The sequence below is a fragment of the Myripristis murdjan genome, chromosome 3 (genome assembly GCF_902150065.1).
Source record: "Myripristis murdjan chromosome 3, fMyrMur1.1, whole genome shotgun sequence".
NCBI lineage: Eukaryota > Metazoa > Chordata > Actinopteri > Holocentriformes > Holocentridae > Myripristis > Myripristis murdjan.
Window position 1 is genome coordinate 11,191,100 of NC_043982.1, and position 22,877 is coordinate 11,213,976.

Below are 22,877 nucleotides of genomic sequence, written 5' to 3' on the forward strand. Positions count from 1 at the left end.
CATGCCAGTTCTTACGCGTATCGTGGTATTTGTTCCTCAATACGAGTGTGTCATACATCCACTAGGTTTGGTCCATTAAATCCTTCCCTGTCACAAGAACAATGGCCAGAAAATTACACAATTTGGAGCAGCAACACAAAGCTCAAAAATTGTTTTGAAGGATGCACAACAATTCACATTTATTTGGGCTTCACTTTCAAAGCTGTGTCTAGCACCCTAAACTGCAAATTGGTGGAACTGTTTTCTGCTGTAGCACTGCCACTGTATCACCATGCAGAAAGTCCATGCATCCAAACTACAGGGTGATACAGTGGCAGTGCTATGGCAGAAAATAGTTCCCCTGGCTGGCTGAAGACAGTGTCCAAAGTGAAACCAAAAGGAATGGGTCTTGTTGTGCATCCTTTGAAACAATTTTTCAGCTTCTTTTTTTTTTTTTTTTTTTTTTTTATGTTGACGTTCAAAATCATGTTGTTTTCCAGTGTGTAGCTACTTCATTCATTTTAGAGCAGTACACTCCCAACTTGGTGGATGTATTACACTCGCATGGAGTGGCAAATACCACTATATGGCTAAGAATTAAAGCTATCACTTTTAAAGTCAGAATAGTTTCTAAAAGGAGAAAGGTGTGTTACTTACCACTTAGTCATTAGATATACTGTATGTGTCGACCTTTTGATGTGTTTTCTCACCAAGAGCATTAATTTGCTTTCGTTTCAGATATCAAAACCTGGAGACTTTCATCATTGATGTGAACTTGGTGTTTGATAACTGCGAAAAATTCAATGAAGACAATTCAGATATAGGTAGAGCTGGTCATAACATGAGGAAGTTCTTTGAGAAGCGCTGGACTGAGCTTCTGAAACAAACTAACTAAGTGTTTTCAGATTCTCCCCCCCATAAACCCATTCTACTTTTCATAATGGAGCACCAGTTTTTTTCGTTTTGTTTTTTGTTTTTGTCTGTTTGTTGTTGGTTTTTTTTAAGAATGTGGCTTTGCAGGATTGAAGAAGTCAGTTCCTTAATAAGGAGCCCGGGTATGTTAAGAGAGATGTCACCTTGAAAAAAAAAAAAAGTCACTATATGAGGTGCGCTGGATTTACTACAACAGGGATTTAAGCCCCAAAGAGTCCCAGAGAAATGGGGTGTCATAGTGCAATACCATTCCCTGTCTCAGAACACTGCACTGAATGAATCCTCAACTGTCACTGATGTATCTGCGCTAGAATACTTTCCACTACTTGTAAATATCCTTTTTTTATTTAATCGTATTATAGTGAATGTATTTAATTTTGTAATAATTATTTATGAACCAAGGTCCACTTCATTTTCTATGAAAAGGAAGAATCAACTGAACTGCTTTGAATTGAAAAGGAATGTGTCTTTGTGTTATAATTTTCTCCCAAATATCAAACAAAGCCAAGAAAAAAAATAGATAAAATAAAATTGAAAAAAAAAAAATAATAATAATAATAAATAAATAACAACAACAAAAAAAAAACTGTTTACACTGTTCAGTGCTTTGGGGCATCCGAGGACTGTATTCATTATGTTCAAACTGTAAAACTGCATTTATTTACAGGAACAGCAGAGGAACAGTTAGACAATGGTGATTCATGTGTATATACTGTTTATTAATGTCAATATTATGTCTTGTTTGGAACGATGTGTAAAAATTGTTTAAGAATATTAAGATATTGTTTATGCCTTAGAATGATTGTAGCATTCTATTTTAGTGAACGTGATGAAAACATTATCATAAATATTGTTTGTACAGTATATACATATCCTCTGCAAACACTGTGGTATCCTTAATCTTGGTAGTGCCTACCCTTCCAACAGGGGCATGTAGGGGATGTTATTGTTTTTAGTTTCAATTTTTTTTTTTTATTATATTATTTTTTTAATATGATTTCAATCCAACAAGGCCTCCAAAGTTGGACAGTGACACAGTAATCATTCCTTCCCATAGCAGAAAAAGGAGCAACAATCCCAACAGCAAGCATTCAGTTATGCTTCCACGATGCATTTCCTCATATCTGCCACAGTACAGAGGACCCAAGGCCATTTGTAACCACTGTGTTGAACCTTGCTGTGTGTTGTGGCCTGATGGAGGCAGCTAGAGTTTTTTTGTACCCAAGTCAAGAGTACTTGAAGTTACTTTATTTAAGATATTGTGGAATAAAAGTATCATTCTTTTGTAGGAGCTTTATTTTTCACTAGTGTGTGGCACGGACCTATTAAAAGGATGTTTTTCAACCTAAATGACTTAAAACTTGTTTTCTGGTTTGTTTGTTGTTGTTTTTTTCATCCTGTCTCACTCACATTTCCAGTCAAACACCCATGCTGTAGGTTTGTGCAGTATCCTTTTATTACTCTCTTAAATGAGAAGTCATACTTAATGTTGACTCCCTACCAATGGACAGTGTGCAAATTGACAGAAACAGGTTTTTCAAGCTGTCAGCTATTGGGGTCATCAGTCAACGGATGCAAATGCCGCTATTTGCGTGTGATGCTGGGATAAATTATTTCACCGTCCACTGCCCTACAAAGATGACAAATAAAGAACACAGCATGCTTAATTTTGTTTCACTTCACAGGGAATAGTGAAATTGGATGCAAACTTAAAAGAAAATGAGTTTTCACAAGATTGTTATTTGGTCACTGTGTGAGAATGTGCAATAAGACACCTTTCCACATAAGACTATGCACTGAATTGTGAGTTGTCACATGTCAGGTACAGCATTACATGATCAAACAGGTCAAAATGAAAGCACAGGCCCACACTGCCTAATCAGTAATAACCCCTTATGTTGTATTGGCAGGATAACAAAATCCAAATTTGCCACAGGTTAGGCAAAAGGAATCACCAAAAAAAAAAAAAAAAAAAAAAGGGTAAAAATACCTGCAGATAGCCTAATCACAATGCTCAATACCCATAACTCTTTTTTTACTAGAAGCTGTGTGGTTAAACCAGGTCAGTCCACTCTGATTTATAATGTAGGAGCTTCTTTTCTGTATCACCTCCATGTCGCGACCTTGTGGGTTTTTGAGATGCTGCAGAATTTTAAGTGTGATATTTCATGGCTGGCCTTCTTAAAAGGACCTGGGCACTGAGGTGGGGAACAGCCTCTTTAAAATGCATGCTTGTGTCCTGTTACTCTTGTTTTCAGCGCCGAATTTGTCTTGTCAGTATTCTGAAATTTGCAGAGATGTGTGATCACATGAACAACGTGTAGATGCACGGCTAATGGCTCTCTTCATGTTTTATTCCCTTTGTTTTGCTGGGTTACAGAAACGACCAGTTGTGTCAAACAGCCCCTGCATGGGAAGGAGCCTACAGCATCATACAGGGGTTGAATCGTTGGGTGAGAGCAGTTGGCCTACATATAATTTTATATATAGGCCTATATAATTTGTCAAATTAGGGTATACAAATAAAGTGGGCTACATAGCTCATAGGGTTTGGGATAGAAAATATTAAAGCAGTCCAACAATGTCTTTTCTTCTGTATTTTCAATCAGAGTGAGTAAATTCACATGCTTCTACTTTCAATTAAAACATTTTTATGATCTTGATTTTAAAAATTCACCTTTCTCCAGTCCGCCCAAATAAGCAGACGTTGTAGCTGATTACAATTCATAATACCAAATTGTCTTTCAAGGAAAACACGTACAACAAATTGACATTGTGGGGGAAATATGCCCACTTCAATCCCTCCAGAAAGCAGTAAAAACAGTCACAAATCATATTGTCTCATCTGTATCTTTTAAAATATGCATCCACAGTGGCTAACCAGAAATGCTGATAAAATATGACTGCAGGGGTAAATTGTGTGCTGAATTTTGAAGTGAGTTTATATTAATTGTGATGCAAAGGGTGATCATTTTCAGCAGTTTTGCACCAATCATCTCCACAGTATATATATTTCAGAAAAAAAAAAAAAAACTTATCTCCAATAATATTCTTTCAGCCTTAGAGGCACTGAGGTGTTTATTATTTATTTCCACCCTAAGAACAGATTGTTTGGTGGAAAGAAAAACATTTTTTCTTTTGTCCGCATACTGAATCAGACAGAGCATCCCACAGGTGTACAGACACAATCATGCTTTCTTAAGGGTCTAAGGAAATCATGTAATGCCGTAAAATGTTTGTTGAGTTGCCATGTTTATCAGATATGAATAACATGTTGCATTAAACCATCTTATTTTGTGATGATCAAAGGAATTCAGTAGTAGCATCCTATATGTGGGGAGAGGCTGTGTGGACAAAGCATTTCTTTGCAAGCACTTTCTCACTAACTATGGAAAGTTTCAGGTGATCCTGCGGGTATATAGGCTAATTGAATTTTCACAGGAACTTCACAGTCTTTAAAACAAAGTTCAAAATGGATTCTGGGCACTTTTTAACCCAATTAATTTCAAAAGTGTCATTCATGTCTCTGAAATCCACATGACTTCAAGGGTAAACGAACCGAAATAGACCATCTGCTTTCATTAGTAAGCCTAAAATGGTGAACATAAATAAATAAATTAAATATCACTTTTAGTGTTTTCCGCCCGAGGTCAGGGTTTGACAATTGACGACTATACGTAGATTTTCAGAAATCAGGGCAAATGTGTTTGGCACAAACCTTATTTGGATTATCAATAATTATCTCTCTTTTGTGCCATAGAGGAAAATAATCCCGATCTGAGAAATACCAAAGACACTGGATAACTGGAGAAACACGTTCTTTGTGAGTGACGCAAGCACGTATGACGCTGTGGTCAGCCGTCTCATCAGGAAGTAAACATTAAGCTGAACCTTTATACATCTATGAGCTAAACAGGCGAGTAACACGACGGAGAAAGGTACTTGGACCGTCTTTATCTATTGTAACGTTGTGTTTCGTACAGTTTACCTATACAGTTTAGTTATAGTAAGCCTGTATAGTTAACTGTAGACATAGTTTACCGCTAGCTCCATCTCGCCGCTATGCTGGCTCCGTTAACGTTAAATGGATTTTTGTTTTGGTTTTGTTTTGTCATCAACATAACTTAGGTGTTAGTTCCTCTTTAAGTGTGGCCTCGGAACTATGTCGCTGAATACACTGTATTTTGTATTTTTTAAAGGGTGTCGGCGTGACTTTCCTATCTTCCCTCTAAGATGAAATAACATTAATAGTTTATCTTCTTAACCTTAGACGGCCAGCCAACGCCACCCGTCTCTCCACTAGTTTGAACTGGCTAAACATGCTGTTATGCCGCAATTTAATTATTATGTCGCTGTTGTTGTTGTTTTTTTTTTCTTTACTTGTTTGCGTTTTATTGGTGAGAAAATGATTCCGCTAAGAAAAGTAGTTCTCCCTCGGTTACGTATCAGCTGCGACTGTTCAGTAGGTAAACAAGGCGGAGTGATATGCTCCTCAATCAATGTCAGCTTGAAGTCAACTCCATTCAGAGCCTATGGGTGTATTATATAGATCATGTTTATTCGACCATGCTTTGGTCGAATAAACATTTGGTCACTGTGCTGCTGATCGTTGCCCAGATTGCCAAGTAATCATCCTGTTGTTTGTCAGGTCCAGAACTGTCTAGTATGTCGCTCATCACTTTATAAAGCACATAGTTACACTCAGTGACTACTTTATCAGGTATACCTGCACAAATTGATACAATTGTATGGGCATTATGCAAAGTGACCTAGGAAAAATTGCAACAGAAACTCTTTCAACTTTTTTAGTCTCCTAAGTATGTTGCTTATAACATATGTGGTGGAAAGTATTGAAAAATGCTGAAATAGGTGATGTCCCAATTTCCCATTGACACCCATGTTAAAACAATCATTTATGTAAACTAGGCAAAAAGTTCTGCACTGCTTTTTCAGTCTATAATTTCCCTCCTTTATTTATACCCAATAGTGTTATATCCTATACCGTTGTAAAGCCTGATTTGTCCTCTTTCCAATGAGACTTACAGTTATACCCTATTGTAAAGGGGACTGGCATTCCAACAGTATAACTCACAAATCCAATTGGTCTGATCACGGGGGAGAAATGATCAACTGAAAACACATGGAATAGGATTTTGCTCCCCTCAAAAAGGGGGTGAGGGGACATGTTTAGCCATAATGGTCATACCAATCGATTGACAATCCTTACAACTTATTTCTCATTGAAAAGAGGACTAATCAGGCTTTCTAACGGTATGAAAGACAACACCAATCGGTATTGTTTAATGGGAGAAATGATCAACTGAAAAAATATTGCAGGGGATTTTGTCAAAAAAAAATTGGTCGCTTCCCACACAATTACCGGTGTCACTCATTCCAGAAATGCAGGATCCTTACAAGTTGTATCTCATTGGAAAGAGGACGAATCAGGCTTTACAATGGAATAAGATATAACACTATTGGGTATAAATAAAGGGGAGAAATTATAGACTGAAAAAGCAGTGCAGAACTTTTTGCCTAGTTTACATAAATGATTGTTTTAACATGGGTGTCAATGGGAAATTGGGACATCACCTATTTCAGCATTTTTCAATACTTTCCACCACTGGGATTTCTTAGGACTTTTGATATGTTATAAGCAACATACTTATGAGACTAAAAAAGCTGAAAGAGTTTCTGTTGCAATTTTTCCTAGGTTCACCCCCTTTTTGTCACAAAATGCCTATACAACAAACCAATACAACAATTCTGCCATTAACTTTCCTTTTCTGCTGCCTATAATGCTCAGGATTTCTTTTTTGTCACAGTAATAGAGGTGTTCATTCAACTCTATGTTTGGCATTGAACTCATAGTTAGTGGTGCTGTTGTACTGGACCGCATTTTATTGAGAAGTGTTTCTGATATTCTGTCCCCCTCATGTATATAAACAGGGAGGACAATAAATTAGAAACACCTCAATATAATGTAGTCCAGTACAAAACCTCTGCAAACTACAAGCTCCATAAGAAAACATATAATTAAATGTACCTACACATTCTCCACAATGTCAATGAAGACTGAACATTATAAACTTTCTTAAAAGGTAGAATTTATGTCAGAGCTGTTGCATTGAACTGCATTATATTGTGCGGGTGGACCTAATAAAGTGGACGCTGAGACTAAACCTTTGACCTGTTTCCGCCTTATGAGTCTGAGTGCACCCTTACATGGCTTGATCATCCACATGTAGAGTTAAGGAGAAATGTTAGTGAACTGACATTGTGGAAAATGCCCTCTTCGGAGGAAAAATCAGTGTCATCTTTAACAGCAATACTTAAGACCTGTTCCTACTGATGGGTTCAAATGTGAGGATCTTTCCTTCCCCACAGTTGTTCCACTGTGTTTGTTTTTAAGCATGATTCCATCTCAGTCCCTCATCTTCATCCGGTTCTGTATCCACCCACACCCTCATCACTGTCTTTTTTTACTGCTGTCTTCCTCATTTGTTTTGCAGTCTTGCTGCTTGTTCTTAACCCTAACCTTATTATTATTTTAGCTCTTTGCTAGAATCTTAACCCTCCTATTATCTTTCAGTTCAGTTTGACCCCATTTAATGTTTTAATTTTAATCTTTTTTTGCTCCATATTTCATGACTTTTCCTAATTTAATAGGGACAGTGGGTAAACATAAAATTAACATGATGGCATGGTTTCAATGTCCTGAACACATTTTGTACGCATCGTTTCTCTGGGGTCTATTTGAGCCCAGGCATTTTTAGCTGTATAAAACGTATAAGAAATATCAACATTTTACACACATTTGCTTTAGCTGTTTTGGATGACACTTCACTTCAGTTTATTAATTGTCCCAAAAAGGGCGATTTGATTTGCAGCAGACTTTGAAAGGACAAAAACACATAAAACACACAGTGCACAAGTAGCAGCAAGTGGCAAGTAGCAAGCATTGGCTCACCACAGTAGTACATTTCATAAAGGCACCATTCACATTAAAGTGCATAATAGGAACCGGTAAAATAAATAAGTTAAAGCGTAACATGAATACCGAGAGATAAACTAGGCGGCAGTATTGCATCTTCGAATATACACCTCAACCCGTTGAGCATCACACAAAAACACAAGGAAACAACAGGTTGGACCAGTGCAAATGCAAATAGCAGCAGCAACACAGGGCGTTACCTTCTCCTCTCTGCAGCATTTCAAGCCCGGATGGAGATAGGCACAAAGGAGAACTTGTACCAGTTTTTAATGGCCGGGGGGCCGATTAGGCGAAGGCCTGAAGGAAGCAACTTATATTCTGAGCTGAGGGGATGGGTGTCATCCATACGAATGGACTTGGCCTTCTCAAGCACCTAGGGGAACTGAGGAACTATAACATGCCATTTATAATCTTCAAAAAACTTCGCTCTGCTTTAGGGCCCAAACCTAACAGAACCACACCTGTAGTAGTGACAGAATGTGTTCGGTTCATATGGCAGAGAGACACATGATTCTCGCTGTGACTTTGATGTATAAGCCCTTTAATTTATTTAAAGGGCTGTTTAGGCAGCAAACAAGAAACGTAATGTAGCTGTCACATAAACTTGGGTAATCATTTTTATGATAATGATTTTTCTTGAGGTTTGAATTACTGGTGTCAAATTGATTAAAAAAAAAAAAAAAGTTTGTAAGTTTGAAGGTAACAGGAGGGTTAACTGTAAATTAGGTATAGTGGCCACAAACATTGGGGATAAAATATGATCTCAGCAGGTATACAGTGTAATTATGTTACTGTAATTTTTAGAGCTTGTGTTTAAAGTTCAGTGCTTGCTTATTCACACTTAAGTCTCTATGTAGATGTTGTTTAAAAAAGCAAATGGAGAATAAAGAGTGAATTTGCTTTTCCGTGCTATCTTACATATTTCTGAACCTGTTATCCTGTCTCCACCTTTCCATAGTTTTTTAAATTTCCTCATCTATGTGAAGTTCACGCCCAGCTCTCCAGATGGTGTCTCTGGTATGCACTTTGCAAGACCATCTAGACGATGTCAACTGGTGTGCATTCTCTGCAACACTACTAGCCACCTGTTCAGGGGACAAAACTCTGCGGATCTACAACACGCGTGACTTCGCAGAGTTGCCCTATTCGCCTCTGTCAGGGCATGGCTATGGCGTCCACTGCTGCTGCTTCAGTGCCTGCGGCCAGTTCCTCGCTTCATGCTCGACAGATGCAACCACGGTGATCTGGTCAGTGGCCACGGGTGAGATCGAGGCTGTCCTTGAGCATCCCGGTCGCAGCCCTGTCAGGATTTGTGCATTCTCTCCGGATTCCACCTATTTGGTTTCGGGAGCATCTGATGGCACTTTGGCTCTGTGGGATTTCCCCTCTAAAAAGCTGCTCAGGTAAAGTTCATAAGGAAATGATGCAGCAGTGTTTGTCACTGTTTACTAGGAGCTACAGCTTAGTCATCGTTCAGTCCACTCAAACAAATATTTACAGTAGCAAATGTATCCCTTGTTGAAAAAAAGCGTAGGTTTGTTAATGTAGTTGTTGCTGGTTGTCTTTCTAAAGGACCGGGGCAGTGAATGACACAACGATGGTAGCCTGCTCTTTCAGCCCCTGTGGCCAGTTGTTTATGACTGGGTCTACCTATGGCGACCTGCGTCTGTGGGACCTGGCGATGAACCAACTCCATGCAGAGAAGAACGCGCATGACCTGGGAGTCACCTGCTGTGCCTTCGCCCCCAACATCCTCAGCAGTGAGAGCTATGAGTGGCTATTCTGATCAGAAATATCAGACTTATACCAGACATATGCAATCAAATGCATTGCAGCGTGCTATATTGTTATATAAAATAAGGAGAAGAAGAAAAAAAAAAAACATTAAAACACAGCCTCAACGACCTTCCATACCTTTAAAATGGATTGTATTTCAGCATAGAAATTACCTTTTGTGCCTAACTAACTGTAGTGCAGTATAGAAAAACAGCCCTCTCTATACTTACAGTTCCCTCATAGAACAATATCGATCAGACTCGACAGTTTCACACGTAGAATAATACCAAACCTCACATCTCCCTCCTACGCAGCTGTCTCATGAAATAGGTGTGCGAAGTGTTGTTCTGAGTCACGGCTGATTTGGAATCATACAGTAATTTCATTTGTGTGTGTGTGTGTGTGTGTGTGTGTGTGTGTGTGTGTGTGTGTTTGTTTGTCTTTCAGGTGTTCATGTCGTGCAGTTTCATCTGGCATCTTGTGGGCAAGACAGTCATCTGAGGATCTGGGCCATTAACAAGTCTGGCTCTGGAGGTGTGTTTGCATGTTGGTCTCTCTCTCTCTCTCTCTCTCTCTCTCTCTCTCTCTCTCTCTCTGCCTAACATTGTAAACCTCATGATCCTTTATAGCAGCATTATAACTCACTATTCACAATGCTTTGGATTTTAATATGTACAGTTATTGTAGGTTGTCTGGTCTAGAGTGCAAATTGGGCCACATATTTTTGTCCGACCTGAGACTTGAGCATAGTATAGTTGAGCATAGTAACCGAGCCCGACCTGAACCTGACAGGCATTCTGCACTGACCATGATGGCCGCTTGTTGCAGTTGCTTCTGCTCTCCTCGCACTGAGATGCACTGCAGAGCGTCACAGGGAGTCATTCCTTCCTGTGGACTTTTTAACACCTCCCACGGAGGGTCAGATAGTCAGAGTTAACTGCAGAACTGTACACTATTTAAACTGTTTATTTAACCATTAAACAGTGCAAGAATTTTTACCTGTAGCACTTGACAGCAATTCAACAGTGCAATATTCCTGTGTATATATGCTGTATATATGTATACTTTTTGTTATACATATGCTCAATTTTTTATTTCTGTTTTTGTTGTAATAGTTTGTAGGATTAATGCACATATTGAGACGTAATGCATATACTTGACCCAAGCCAGAGATTTTGCTTGTCCTCGATCACTAGGTTACATTTACCACCTGAAAAAGCCGAGGCGAACCCAATTCTAAATTTTTGTTTGAAACTGGGTGTTTGATTCAATCTGTCTTTCTCTCACTTCTAGCCTATAAGATGAAGCTCCTACACACACTAACCGGCCAGTCGGCTCCTGTCCTCTCCTGTGCGTACTCCTCAGATGGACAGCTACTTGTGTCTGGGTAAGATTTTAGAGTTTATTCGCCATCCTGGCTCCCTCATGAAAGTTCACAAGAAATCAGTAGAATGGCCTACAATGGTACATCTATGTGTTAGATCATTTCAACGTTTTTTTTTTCCTGCCACTCATGATACAAATATCAAAGTGTAGTACTACATTTAGCCACAAGAGGGAGACATGCAGTGCTTTATATCCCAAAAATAAGTCTCAGGACATGAAAATATTTTAGGATTGGCTTTTCATCTGCATTTTAAATGAGTGAATGTGGGGCTCAATGCATAAAGTAGTAAATGTAGAAATGTAACCTCTGCTTAAAGGATTAAAATACAATATTCTCATTTTCCCCAGCTCTGTGGATAAAACTGTTACAATCTATGATGCTGTAAGTACCTCTCGTTTCTACATTTATTTCAGTAATAGATTTATATCAGAGAATTAACCAATGTTTGTCTTTTGTAACCTTCTTAAACAATATTCTTGGTCTGTTTTGCACTGAATGTGATTATTCTGTTTTCAGAATAATGCAGTTTTGCTTTACACATTGAACCAGCATGGCAGGTAAATATTTACTTTTAGTGCTCTGGTTACATGATATCAGTGCTTGTGTTTTTCCTGTCATTGAATTTTTTATTTGGTTTAACCATGAATAGAAGTATTATTTAAAGTAACAAAGTAAATAAACTCATGTTTCACTCACCTCTATCAGAAAGTGTACCTTCTGTGTAGCTCACCACTTGCTGCTTTGACATTGTTCCTGCAGAATCCCTAAGAGGTCTTGCATACAGTTGGTGCTGGTATTTTATCGATAATCAATAGCTCTCTGGCAACTGGCACTTAGCCTTCTGTTTTTAAACATGCGGTAGTTCAAGCCCTTTTAAATAACTCAGTCTCTCACATGGAAAAATCCACCTTAATGTCTTGTACACTGTTAGAAAACAGACCCATTATGTTGGTGGGCTGTGTGTTTTTCCGGTTCCCACAGAGAACTGGCCAAACGTATTAGACGTGAGTCCATGTCGATATTTCCAGTGTGGCTAGAATGGTGTGTGGTTGCAGGAAATGGACGACGCTACCAATTTCTTTCTAATGCAGCGTGGTGACAAGACATGTTGCGTTTTAAGGAAGGGACACAGCTGCTATTTCTCTCTCCACCTACATGTATAACTCACAGCTGAATGATCACACTTACAAGCTATTCATATACCCATTTAACCACCTTCGATTTAAAGCAACATGTTCACTGTCCTCTGGGGGTTGAGCAATATCATTGTGGGGAAACCTTGGAAATCAACTGAAGCAGAAGTAGATGAGGCAGGCTGAGGGAAAATGGCTACACCAAAAAGCAAATTAATCACCAAATCAGAAACTAAGTCCTGCAACGCACTGAATTTAGCAAACTCATGATATCCAACATTGCAGTAGCATCTGTGGTTGGAAACTTCTTTAAATAAACTGCAGGTCAAGTTTCATTTTTAACAGTCTAATTGTACTAATTAAAGTTACCATGAATGTTCATTATCAGGAGATTCTGGTGAAAATTCATTTCCAGTCCTTATTTAGATCTGTCACAGTGTGGATTGTGCAGTGCTTTATTGAGCCTGCAACAAACTTCTCTTCTTCAGCAAAGGTACTCACATAGTTTCTCAAGGTTCAGTTTATACCCGTATCCTGCCCTCCATGCACATGCTCCCACCTTGCAATGACATGAAATCCAGTGACTTTTTAGCCTATCCTTTTCCAAATCATATGAAGTGCTGGACATCATGAAATCTCCTGCAATTAAATGCAAACCAACTACGTATATCAATCATATTTCAGTTGCCTTTTTATAAACCACTTAAAAGACCATACAAAGAAGTGGAACTCTTATTTCATCATAGAAAAAAATACTCTTTTCACTGGGATATTGGCCCCAAAATATCTTTTCAATGATACAGAGTGTTCATTAAAATGAATGTTAATGTGATGTGTGCCAGGGGCAAGTGCTGTACACAGTTATGTGTCACATCTTTCAATCAGTGACATATGACTTGATACTAATAAAACATGAATGATATTAGCCAAGGTAAAGCAAGCTGCCAGAGATTTGGGAGTATGTTTTATGCTGAAGTAAGCTTTGATGAATATGTAAAGAAAAGTGCAGTCTTGCTTTTTCACTTGAGAACAATTCCCAAGCATGAGCCATTTTTATCATTTGGAGAAGGATAGTCATGCTTTTATCTCCTCATGTTTAGTCTGCACTGTAACTCCCTTTACTCTGGCATTCATCAAAAGTCTTTCATGTCTCTAGCTTGTTGAAAATGCATCAACTAGAATTATAACTGATACAAACAGATGAAAACATGTCACCTCAGTTGTGACGTTTCTTTAGTTTAGAACTGGTTTTAAGATGCTTTAGTTTAGAGCTGGTTTTAAGATGTCTCTTATAAAACAGTTAGATCTGGCCTCAAGTTGTTTTGCAGACCTTTTAACCCTGTATGAGCCAGTGTGCAGCTTCAAGTCCCCAGGCAGGGCAGCTGTGGTGACCAGGCTTTTTCCCTCAGGGTTTCTAGGATTTGGAGCAACTTGCCTGAGGAGCTGGACAGGCAGAATCACTATCATTTTTAAAATCACCTCTTAAAACTTAGTTTCACAGACTTGCTTTCATGTCATTTTTTTTTTTTTTTTTTAACTTTTCTACCTTCTATCTTATGCTGTGTTCTTGTGTTTACTTGTCTTTTTTTTTTTAGTATGATGTTTACTTTGAATTTACAGGACTTTTTAATATGTATTAGTAATGAGACTGACATTCAACTAGTTACTCTGCTATGCTGCAGGTATGTGACAGCATGTGCCTTTTCTCCAACTTCTCCGCTGATCGCCACAGGATCCATGGATAAGACTGTAAACATCTGGAGGGTAGAAGATGGAAACAGTAGCCATGGTAGGGAGCAAGAACACACACACAATCACACACATCATTCTGATAAAGTCAGAGTAGGAGGTATATTTTGATGAAGATGATGAGCATTTTGATGAAAAGTAATCTTATAATCTGTTTTGTGTTTTCCTTCTACACTTCACGTCATGTTCATGGGAAAGCTGGGAAATCGTTGCCTGGTTAGTTCTCTCTTTTTTATTTCTCTGATACACTGCAATGCTATTTTACACAAGAATACAAGCACTGAATATACACTAAACAATAGCAGTGAAGACACAGTTAAAGGCCAACTTTAATAGGTCCTGTTTTAATTCCTGGTTAGGGGCAGTGTGTTTGCCAGATCTGAAAATGACTTTATCATAAGAAAATTTGCATGAGCTTGTTATTTTAGGTGCTGCATATACTTTCTGTAAAGTGTGGTTATAGTTGCTTTAAATTGAGCAAGCAATGTTTTTAAATGTCATATGTCAGATAGTCATCATTAGTCAATAAAATCATATACTGTAGTAAGCTTTATTTATATAGCACTTTTGTTTAAACATACCATAACAAAGTGTGTCACAGAGACAGAATACATACAAATATGTATACAAACATGCAAAGACACAAGAACACACAAATAGCATACATACAAACAGTAAACATATAATACCAACTGGATCCTGTTGCAAAAGGCTAATGTTTAAGAGTAAGGTTTTAGGCATTACTTAAAGAGTAACTAAGTCGCAAGTCCAAATCTTTGTGAAGCCTGACTGCTAATAGTTAAAAGTTAGGGTTTCAGGTCTTTGGTGGCAGGTGATGCCACCACCCATAGAGCACAACAGGTCATGGCACCTGACTTTTCACCGTTAGACGTCAGACTTCACACAGATTTGTGACAGTTTGGGGTTTAATTACTCTTCAGTAACTAAACTATACCCCTAAGTTCCAAAACAGAAAAAGACAACTCAAGGGCTATCTAGACTTCCTTCACTGGAAAACACAAGTAGCCTTTCAGTGCCAGAACCAGGCCACACAAAGCCTTAAAAATGGTCAAGAGAGGCTCATGAGGGTCCCTAGGGACCTGTTTTAATTCCACAATCCCAATGACCACTAAGCGATGTATCGTGGCACACGGTTCATCAGGGCATCCAGACTTGCCGTTTTTGTTCATCTGAGTGCAACCTTGCCTGAGTGCTAAGTGCTAAGGCAGCCATGTGCCATGGTGAGCCAAGAGTCTGCAGGTTTTCATTCCAACCAACAACTCCACCAGGTGATTTCACTGCTTAGTTCCTCCTCTCTGTTTTAAGTTGAGGTAATCAGTGAAATCACCTGGTGTCAATTTTGGTTGGAGTGAAAACCTGCTGACTCTTGGCTCACTATGGTGCATGATTGCCTTCCCCTGGTGTAATGGAATATGAATAGAGGGGCATCAAGATGAATTATCAGCTTCATGGGAAGCATTATCTCAGAGGAATAAAATAATAAATGAAGTAAACATACATTTTTTTCCCTGCTGTGGAAAGTGAGGGCTTAGACGTCACTGTGTTGATTAGTTAGTCGGACAGCAGTCAGGTCCAGAGGACCATATCTCCAAATCTATTCAGTGGATCGACATTAATTTTGGTGCCAACATTCACGTTGCCTAAAGGATGAAATCTGTCCATTTTAGTGACTCTATCGCCCTCCCTCTAGCACCACTGGCAGGCCAAATTGTCTGTATTGCAGTGTAACATCTCAACATGTTTTTTTTTTTTAACCTTTATTTAACCAGGTAAAACACCCATTGAGATCGAAATCTTTAGTAGATCGTCATGGAATTTGAAGACATTCAGGTTGGCAAGAGGATGAAATCTGTCCATTTTGCTGATCCTATGACCTTCCCTCAAGTTGTTAACACTGCATATTAATATCACAAAAAGTGTTTTCCTTGCCATGAATTTTGGTGACAACAATCTTGTTGTCTAGAGGATGAAACCTGGCAGGTTTAGCAACACCATGACCTTCCCTCTAGCACCATCAGCAGGCCCAGCGGCGAATCAGAGTAAGAAACAATGGACTTGTTTTTTAGATAAAGTAACAAATGAAACTCATGCAATAAAGAAAATGCAAAGCATCATTATAACGCCTCTGCAAACTGGTTGCCCCATGCTGTGCATGGCACATCAAGTTGGCTTTCTCTACTAGCCTGGTTTCCAGACCCTATATCCAGACCCTGATCACCCTGTAATTCAGTGGGATCTGGCCATGTCTCTGTCAGAGATGATTAATCAAAGTCAGTGTTTGTCCCTGTAGGCCAAAGACCATTGTTCAGTATGAAACTAATGACAATAGATTAACAGGTTGCATTATTATGCATCACTGCAACAGCAGCTTTTAGACTGGCTAATAGTTTGTCCTTTAATTTATCGATGCCAGAACATTTCTCGAGGACAGAAGTAATCACCAAACTAAAATCACAACTCTTCTCGGCCACTGCCATGTTTGTTTACTTCCCTGGAGTGAAGGTGTCATCAGAGAAGATGTCTGCTGGCCGATCAGGCATCTTACATAGATTCTGGTGAAATCTATCTCCTGCACTGAAGGCGGTTCCAGACCTCAGGAATCGCCATAAAATTTAAAAACATAGCTGCGGTGAATCACAGGGGCTGGAGCAAGGCTACTGCTATACCATTACCGCATTCTGTGCAGTAAAGTACATTCTGCAAAACACTGCATGCTATAAAGAACACTCTGTGTTGTAACATGCCACCTGACCTGTCCAAGCATCTAAATATATTAAAATACTACATGAATGGGTGTGTGTTTCCAGGTCTGCACGCGATGATCTTTGTGCACCCACAAAGTAAGGGCCCTAGGTACTATATGGGACCTACAGCAGTATGTCAACTGTCTACTAGCTGTAGCCAAGCCAAGGCAGCTTGGCTGAGGAAAGTGAAGAGGGCACTACAGTAGTCTAGCCTAGTGTGAATAATGCGCTATTAATGTTTGGCTCACAGTACTGTTGTCATTTTTGCTGTGTTTGCCAGTTTGAAAAACCATCTACTTACATGTTGCTTGAACTTAATGTCATCAACAAGATTACACCATTACACCAGGATGCCTTGAGGAAGTCTTAATATTATGGATCACAGGAGCAACACTGATAAATCTCACCAGGAATGTGATGAGGACTGATAACAAGAACCTCAGTTTTGTCTGAGTTTAGCTTGAGTAAATTAAGACATTCATTCAACAATAGCAGCCAGTAATGGAGAGTAAGTAGACTACTCAGTTGTTTGGTTTTACAGATATATACAGCCACATATCACCTGCATAACAATAAGAGATCCAAATTAAAATAACTAAATATATGGCCCAAGGGAAGCATATATAACAAAAACAGAATAGACCTGAGGACCCGAGGATTGACCCCTGAGGAACCCCACATTGCAGATCAGCAGATGAAGACACAAAATTACCAATAGACTGAACATTTGGCTGAATCAGTAAGAGGAGAACTATTTCAGTGTTGTCAAAGGCTGCTCTCAATTCAAGTAATACCAAAATTGTATGTCATCACAATGTAGGCTACAGCTCTCACACATCCACTGTTATGTATACAACAGTGGCCTATTTTCCACATTCGCCCTTCAAGTGTTTGATGTTTGCTCTGCCATACTGAACTGCTGCATTTTCTCAGTTGCTATGTTGTATTTAGTATCACCATGTACAGTATTTAGTTATTTATGCCTTTTTCTCTGTTCCAGAATCTGCATTAGCCTCAAGTGAAGGTAGGAAGTGCCCTTTTTTTATTAACCACAGAAAGTATGCCTTATATTACAGTCCCAATCCCCAATTTGCACAACACCCCAGTGGTAACAAAATGGTTGAGTCGACATGGTCTGCATTCCATATAGACATGAACTGCGTATTTGGGCTTCAAACTGAACAGGGTTTTCATTGTTTTAATTTGTGTGTTTGTGTGTTTGTGTGTGTTTGTGTGTGTGTGTGTTTGTGTTTGTGTGTGTATGGGATTTTTCCAACTCTCAGATTAAAATCTATATCAGCAATGGTTTAAATCCTGTATCAGTGATGTTTTAAGCTTTTTAAATCAGGCTACCCCAGACCACTTGGCCATTTTTCAAAAGGTGGCCATTTTTCAAAAGGTGATGCGCTTGGCAAGAATTTATCTCCTGTTTTGACTGACTCTCCCAGGGAGAACCTCGACAGGCCAATCCAAGCTGTTGGTCAGTGATTGGTCGGAGGGGGATGTGTCAGCATGGTTGGTGGAGGAAGGCCTAGAGGCACTGGTGGACAAATTCAGAGTCAACAACATAGACGGAACAGAGCTCCTCAGTCTAACCAGTGACACATTGGCCTCAGAGCTTCACATAGGTGAGGAAGAAAAAACATGCAGTTTAGCACTTACAACACAACTTTTCCAGCCACTTAGTCACTCACAGCTCTGTCACTTACTTTCAAATCAGTGGATGGCTGCAATATAAGAAACGTAAACATGGTATTATGGGAGTTAAGTCTGGTCTCTTGTAGGAATCAACATATGGATATGTTTGGTTTAGGATTATATGCCTGGGTTGGCTTTTTACCTATTTACTTGGATATAATACATGCGGAACATTAAATAAAGAAAGGGCAAAGGAATGAATGGATGTTGATGCGGGTTTTAGGCTGAAAGATTACATAACATTAGGCTGTACTGCAAAGGCATTAAGCAGTGGGGTTTCAGCAGTTCTGACCGTAATCTGCTTTTAGAGCACTCTACGAGTTACGTAACCCAATCCCAAAAAACTGTATTTCCCATAAGGTATAAAATGGCTTTATGTCTAATATCATTAGGCTTTCTTAGACCTTTCCAAGTCTGTCTAAAATGGAGATCCTTGAAATTTTGGTTTTATCGGATTCTGCGTAACTTCCTGGCTTTTTCTCAAAGATAAAGAAATAGCTGCACTCCTTCAGTTTATCCTAAAATGTATCCTTAGGATTATTAGGAGTTTGCAATTCCACTGCAAACTCAAAAAATTCAAAAAGCACACAAAAGACGTATTTAATATGTTCCCTGATTATGATTTGTGTGCATGTAGAGTCAGTAGGTCTTCGCAAGAAGGTCTTGAGGAAGGTGGAGGAGCTGAAGGATGCATCAGTGTGTACAGGCATTCCAGATGAGTTCCTGTGTCCCATCACCAGAGAGCTGATGAAGGAACCAGTCATTGCTGCTGGTAAGAGAGAAGCATGCTACACAGCAGCTTGACTGTCTACCTGCATGTCTCTCTAGTCCACCTCACACCTATTACACTTTATACATTAGTTGTAATGGCAGAGTCAGTTTATGAGATGTAGGGTCATTTGATGTATTTTTCCCGACATCAAATTGCTGGAAGAATGCATTTTAAACACTAAAGCTATTTCATAAATGTGACTTAATTTTCTACACAATTTGAATTTATGTTTCTGAAACAGATGGTTACTCATATGAGAGAGAGGCCATCGAGAGTTGGATCAACACCAAGAATCGTTCCAGCCCCATGACCAACCTCCCCTTACTGACGACTCTGCTGACCCCTAACTACACACTGAAGATGGCCATTGGACGCTGGAAGACCAGCCACTAGCATCCTAAAGACTGAACCCCCACAATTATCTCACCTATTAGAAACATAACCCACAAGAGCAGTGAGAGACAGCAGCCTTCACCATGCTTCACAATAACACACATCAACATAACACATCTAGCTGCATCTTAGTTTTCTCTATATTTCTCAAGATATAGTCCAAAATGTGAATTTTGACTTTTGGATTAACTTACCTTGACCTTTCACCTACACACTCCAAAATTTAATCAGCTCACCATTCACACATTACCAGTCCTCCCATAAAGTTTCATCCAAAACCCTCCATTAGTTTTTGAGTTATCTTGCTGACAGACAAACAAACAGAGGCAAAAACATAATCGCCATCCACCTTTGAATAGTGTACGTAATTATGCAGTGCTCAAAGGGATACCCTCACATTTTGAATATGTAATTTTGGTTTGTTTTCATCTGAGGCATGTGCATAATTTGGGGATATTTCTCCTTTGGCATTTAGTTAGTTGAAAATTAGCTGTTTTGTCTTGTGTCTTATGTCAGTCTCACTGAAAACGATATGCATCATTATCCACAGTCCAACGAGGTAGTGTTATAAATGTGTTGATGTTTTCAGGCTGTCTGCTTATGCTAGACTGAGCCTTGCTATTCTGAACCCTGTGGAAATGGAGGTTGTTTGAATAACATCCTGCTGTATTGGTGAAGAAACCTAAGCATTTTTGCAGAAATAGCTATGTTGACAACACTGCATTATTAGTTCATTTTTTTCCTGCTTGGTTAAATGTCTGTTTCGACGTCTTAAGTTTGGATAAGTGAGGTTGAACTGAGTAAGGGCAGGACTCCGACTCGTGTATTCACTTTAAAGGTTTGGCAGCATTTTCTAGATTATACTGAGCAAGACAAAGAAGTAGAAATGTGGGCCATATATGCAGAGGTAATAATAACATCTAGGCAGTAGATACAACAGATTAGTCCTCCATAAATTTTTATTATACCACAGTGATAATGTGGTAACATTCTGTAATCCATAGTATGACTCTGAAAAGGGCATATGACAACTATGGACATATATAAGTCTCTTAAGGTGTTTATCCTTGACTCTTGCTTTGTAAATGCTCTCTTTCATGTCCAAATAAACCAGTACACACTTCATATGAATATGTGCTCTGCTATGCAAAAATAAATAACATATAATGTACATACTGAAGCGATCAATGCTAGATTATGACAAGTTCAACAATGTCATGTACAGTGCTTGTTTTTTATCAAATGTACCAAGAAAAAGAATCTTAAGTACACAAAGTAATTTCTTTTGAAGCCTGTAATGCTGACAGATATTTACCACTTACAGGGAAATATATAATCTGCAAATATAGTGTACACCGTACAAATATAAATGTTCTTCAATAGACACTTGACAATAGAAATGTTCATATCCTGCAACTAATGCTGTGAGCATTTGTATATTCGTGCACAATGCTTTCTATATTAGTTTAATATTTGCTATAACAAACCAAAAGTTGAGACACCATACTACTGATTTTTTTTAACTTCCTATTTAAGGTATGTCAGGTTTTCTTGAATTTACTAGTGTAGCTGTAGACACGTAAGCAAAAGCATATTAGCCTGAGTTTAACACTGGTTCTAGATTGTAAACGCAGTGCAGCGGCATAACTCTACAAAACAGGCTCCCTTGCTACCTCATGTGAGACATAGTCTGTTGAAACCAGCTTGTATTTGTGCTTTCATACACTAAAGTCAGACATTGGACTCTATAAAGGAGCGTTTGGGTTTGATGGGAGCCATGTGAAGAGCTGGGTTGTCTCTCGTCAGGCTGGCCTGTCTATGCCTCCCGTCGGGGAAGCGGAGCTGGGAGGATGCAGTGGCTCTGGCATCTCGCTGGTGGGACCGCTCTCCAAACTCCCTGCCGTGCTGCTGGCTGCTGGCCTGACTTCCAGGGAGCTGCTCCTGGAATGAGGTGCGCTTGAACTCATTGTTCAACCCTTGGAATTCCATCATAGACATACTGAAACTTTCCTGTCCTTGGCCCTGTCGGCCAAGCCCGGTGGCTTGCTGGCCCTGGACACGGACTGCCTTGTCCATGACTCCCATGAAGGGCCGGGGTTTTAGCTCAGGTTTTGTCTTGAAGCTGCCACTGCTTTTGATGATGCACGGGGGTTCCTGCACCTGTTGCCTGCCGCCATCGGACAGGTTCCCACTGGAGGCCTGACTAGAGCTGGAGCCCCTTGAGCCTGCAGTGCCCCCACCCTCCCTCCTAACCTCCATGCTAGACCCTAGAGAAAGGGGCAGGCTATCCAGAGCCATGGAGTGGGCAGAGAGTCTGTCAGAGCCCCTGGAGAAGCTGGAGGATCTTGGCTGGTAGAGCTGGAGAGGCCCAGGAGGGGAAGAGTTGCTGGGGGACATGGGGTGATAGTGGTCAGTGGGGCTGTGTCCAGAGTGCTCATTGGTGGATATTGGGCTGATGTCGATGCCCATCACCGCAGTAGGTTTCAGGGAGGTGGACATATGTCTGCCTGGCAGAGGGCTGGAGGGGCCACACAGAGAGAGAGGCCTGCCCCCTACTCTGCTCCCGGACTGTAGGGAGTGGCAATGGTGCTGGGTTCTGCTTCCCTGGCTCTGGAGCTGTCTGCTGACTTGAGGAACGGGCTCAGGCATATCCACAAATGGTTGGTTCTGCACCACCTCCTCTTGAGGAAAACAAGGCCCCTGATCTGTCTGACTATAGGCCATACTTCCTGGGAGAGTCCTGTTCGGAGCATATGGATTCATAGGCCAAATATCTGGGCTTTTCCCAGAATGTAGAGCCACCTCCTCTCCATCTTCCTCATCCTCCTCCTCCTCCTCCTTCTCTGCATCGACCTGCTCACCAGGGGTTTGTCTCTCCAGGCTTCCCTGTGAGAAGATGTCCGTCTCCCCCTCGGTTTGTTGGCGGTGGTGAGAGTGAGGGTCCTTGTTGTGGCCCTGTGGCACACTGTTGCTCGGTGTCCTCTGATAATGCTGGCATTCCTCCTCCACTCGTGCCAGCAGGCGTCGGATCTCCCGGTTGGAGGGGCAGAGTCGTGCTGCTTCATGGAGGTCTGCCAGTGCTGCAGCAAACTGCCTGGAGAGGACAAGAAAATGAACAAAGGAGGATACAACTACCTAATCTGCATGGCCACCATGATAATTAACCTCGACAGGAGCATTGTCTAACTTAGCATTCCAATAATTTTCTTGTCCTCTCAAGAATTAATTTTCATTGAGTTAAACAGTGCTGCATCGTTGATAGTTTCTAGATGTTTTGTAATATAACTGTGCCATAAAT

The 22,877-nt window shown here is 39.9% G+C and overlaps 3 protein-coding genes across 6 annotated transcripts in view; 2 read left to right on the forward strand and 1 right to left on the reverse strand.

The window, feature by feature from the left end:
* baz2ba (bromodomain adjacent to zinc finger domain, 2Ba) overlaps positions 1 to 2,262 on the forward strand; it is a 73,289-nt gene extending 71,027 nt beyond the window's left edge. For 2 of the 3 annotated variants that reach the window (XM_030080012.1, XM_030080004.1), the window contains exon 38: positions 718 to 2,262. In XM_030080012.1, coding sequence (XP_029935872.1) covers positions 718 to 874 — 157 coding nt within the window. In that variant the 3' untranslated portion in view covers positions 875 to 2,262. The remainder of the gene's footprint in view (positions 1 to 717) is intronic. The other variant, XM_030079997.1, reaches the window with a different exon arrangement.
* Positions 2,263 to 4,730: 2,468 nt separating this feature from the next.
* wdsub1 (WD repeat, sterile alpha motif and U-box domain containing 1) lies at positions 4,731 to 20,702 on the forward strand. Of its 2 annotated transcripts, none has more exons than XM_030080025.1 (13): positions 4,731 to 4,850; positions 8,865 to 9,309; positions 9,479 to 9,666; positions 10,130 to 10,216; positions 10,976 to 11,069; positions 11,417 to 11,450; positions 11,586 to 11,626; positions 13,885 to 13,991; positions 14,150 to 14,167; positions 17,717 to 17,740; positions 18,165 to 18,344; positions 19,052 to 19,186; positions 19,428 to 20,702. In XM_030080025.1, the coding sequence occupies exons 2-13, from the start codon at positions 8,912 to 8,914 to the stop codon at positions 19,577 to 19,579; spliced, it is 1,458 nt and encodes a 485-aa protein (XP_029935885.1). In that variant the 5' UTR covers positions 4,731 to 4,850; positions 8,865 to 8,911; the 3' UTR covers positions 19,580 to 20,702. The 2 variants fall into 2 exon arrangements, with proteins under 2 accessions (XP_029935885.1, XP_029935886.1); XM_030080026.1 differs by having other exon boundaries at positions 4,740 to 4,828.
* The window catches only part of LOC115379368 (protein TANC1-like), a 34,530-nt gene continuing 32,173 nt past the window's right edge, over positions 20,521 to 22,877 (reverse strand). Inside the window, exon 28 of the mRNA XM_030080027.1 lies at positions 20,521 to 22,673. Coding sequence (XP_029935887.1) covers positions 21,311 to 22,673 — 1,363 coding nt within the window. The 3' untranslated portion in view covers positions 20,521 to 21,310. The remainder of the gene's footprint in view (positions 22,674 to 22,877) is intronic.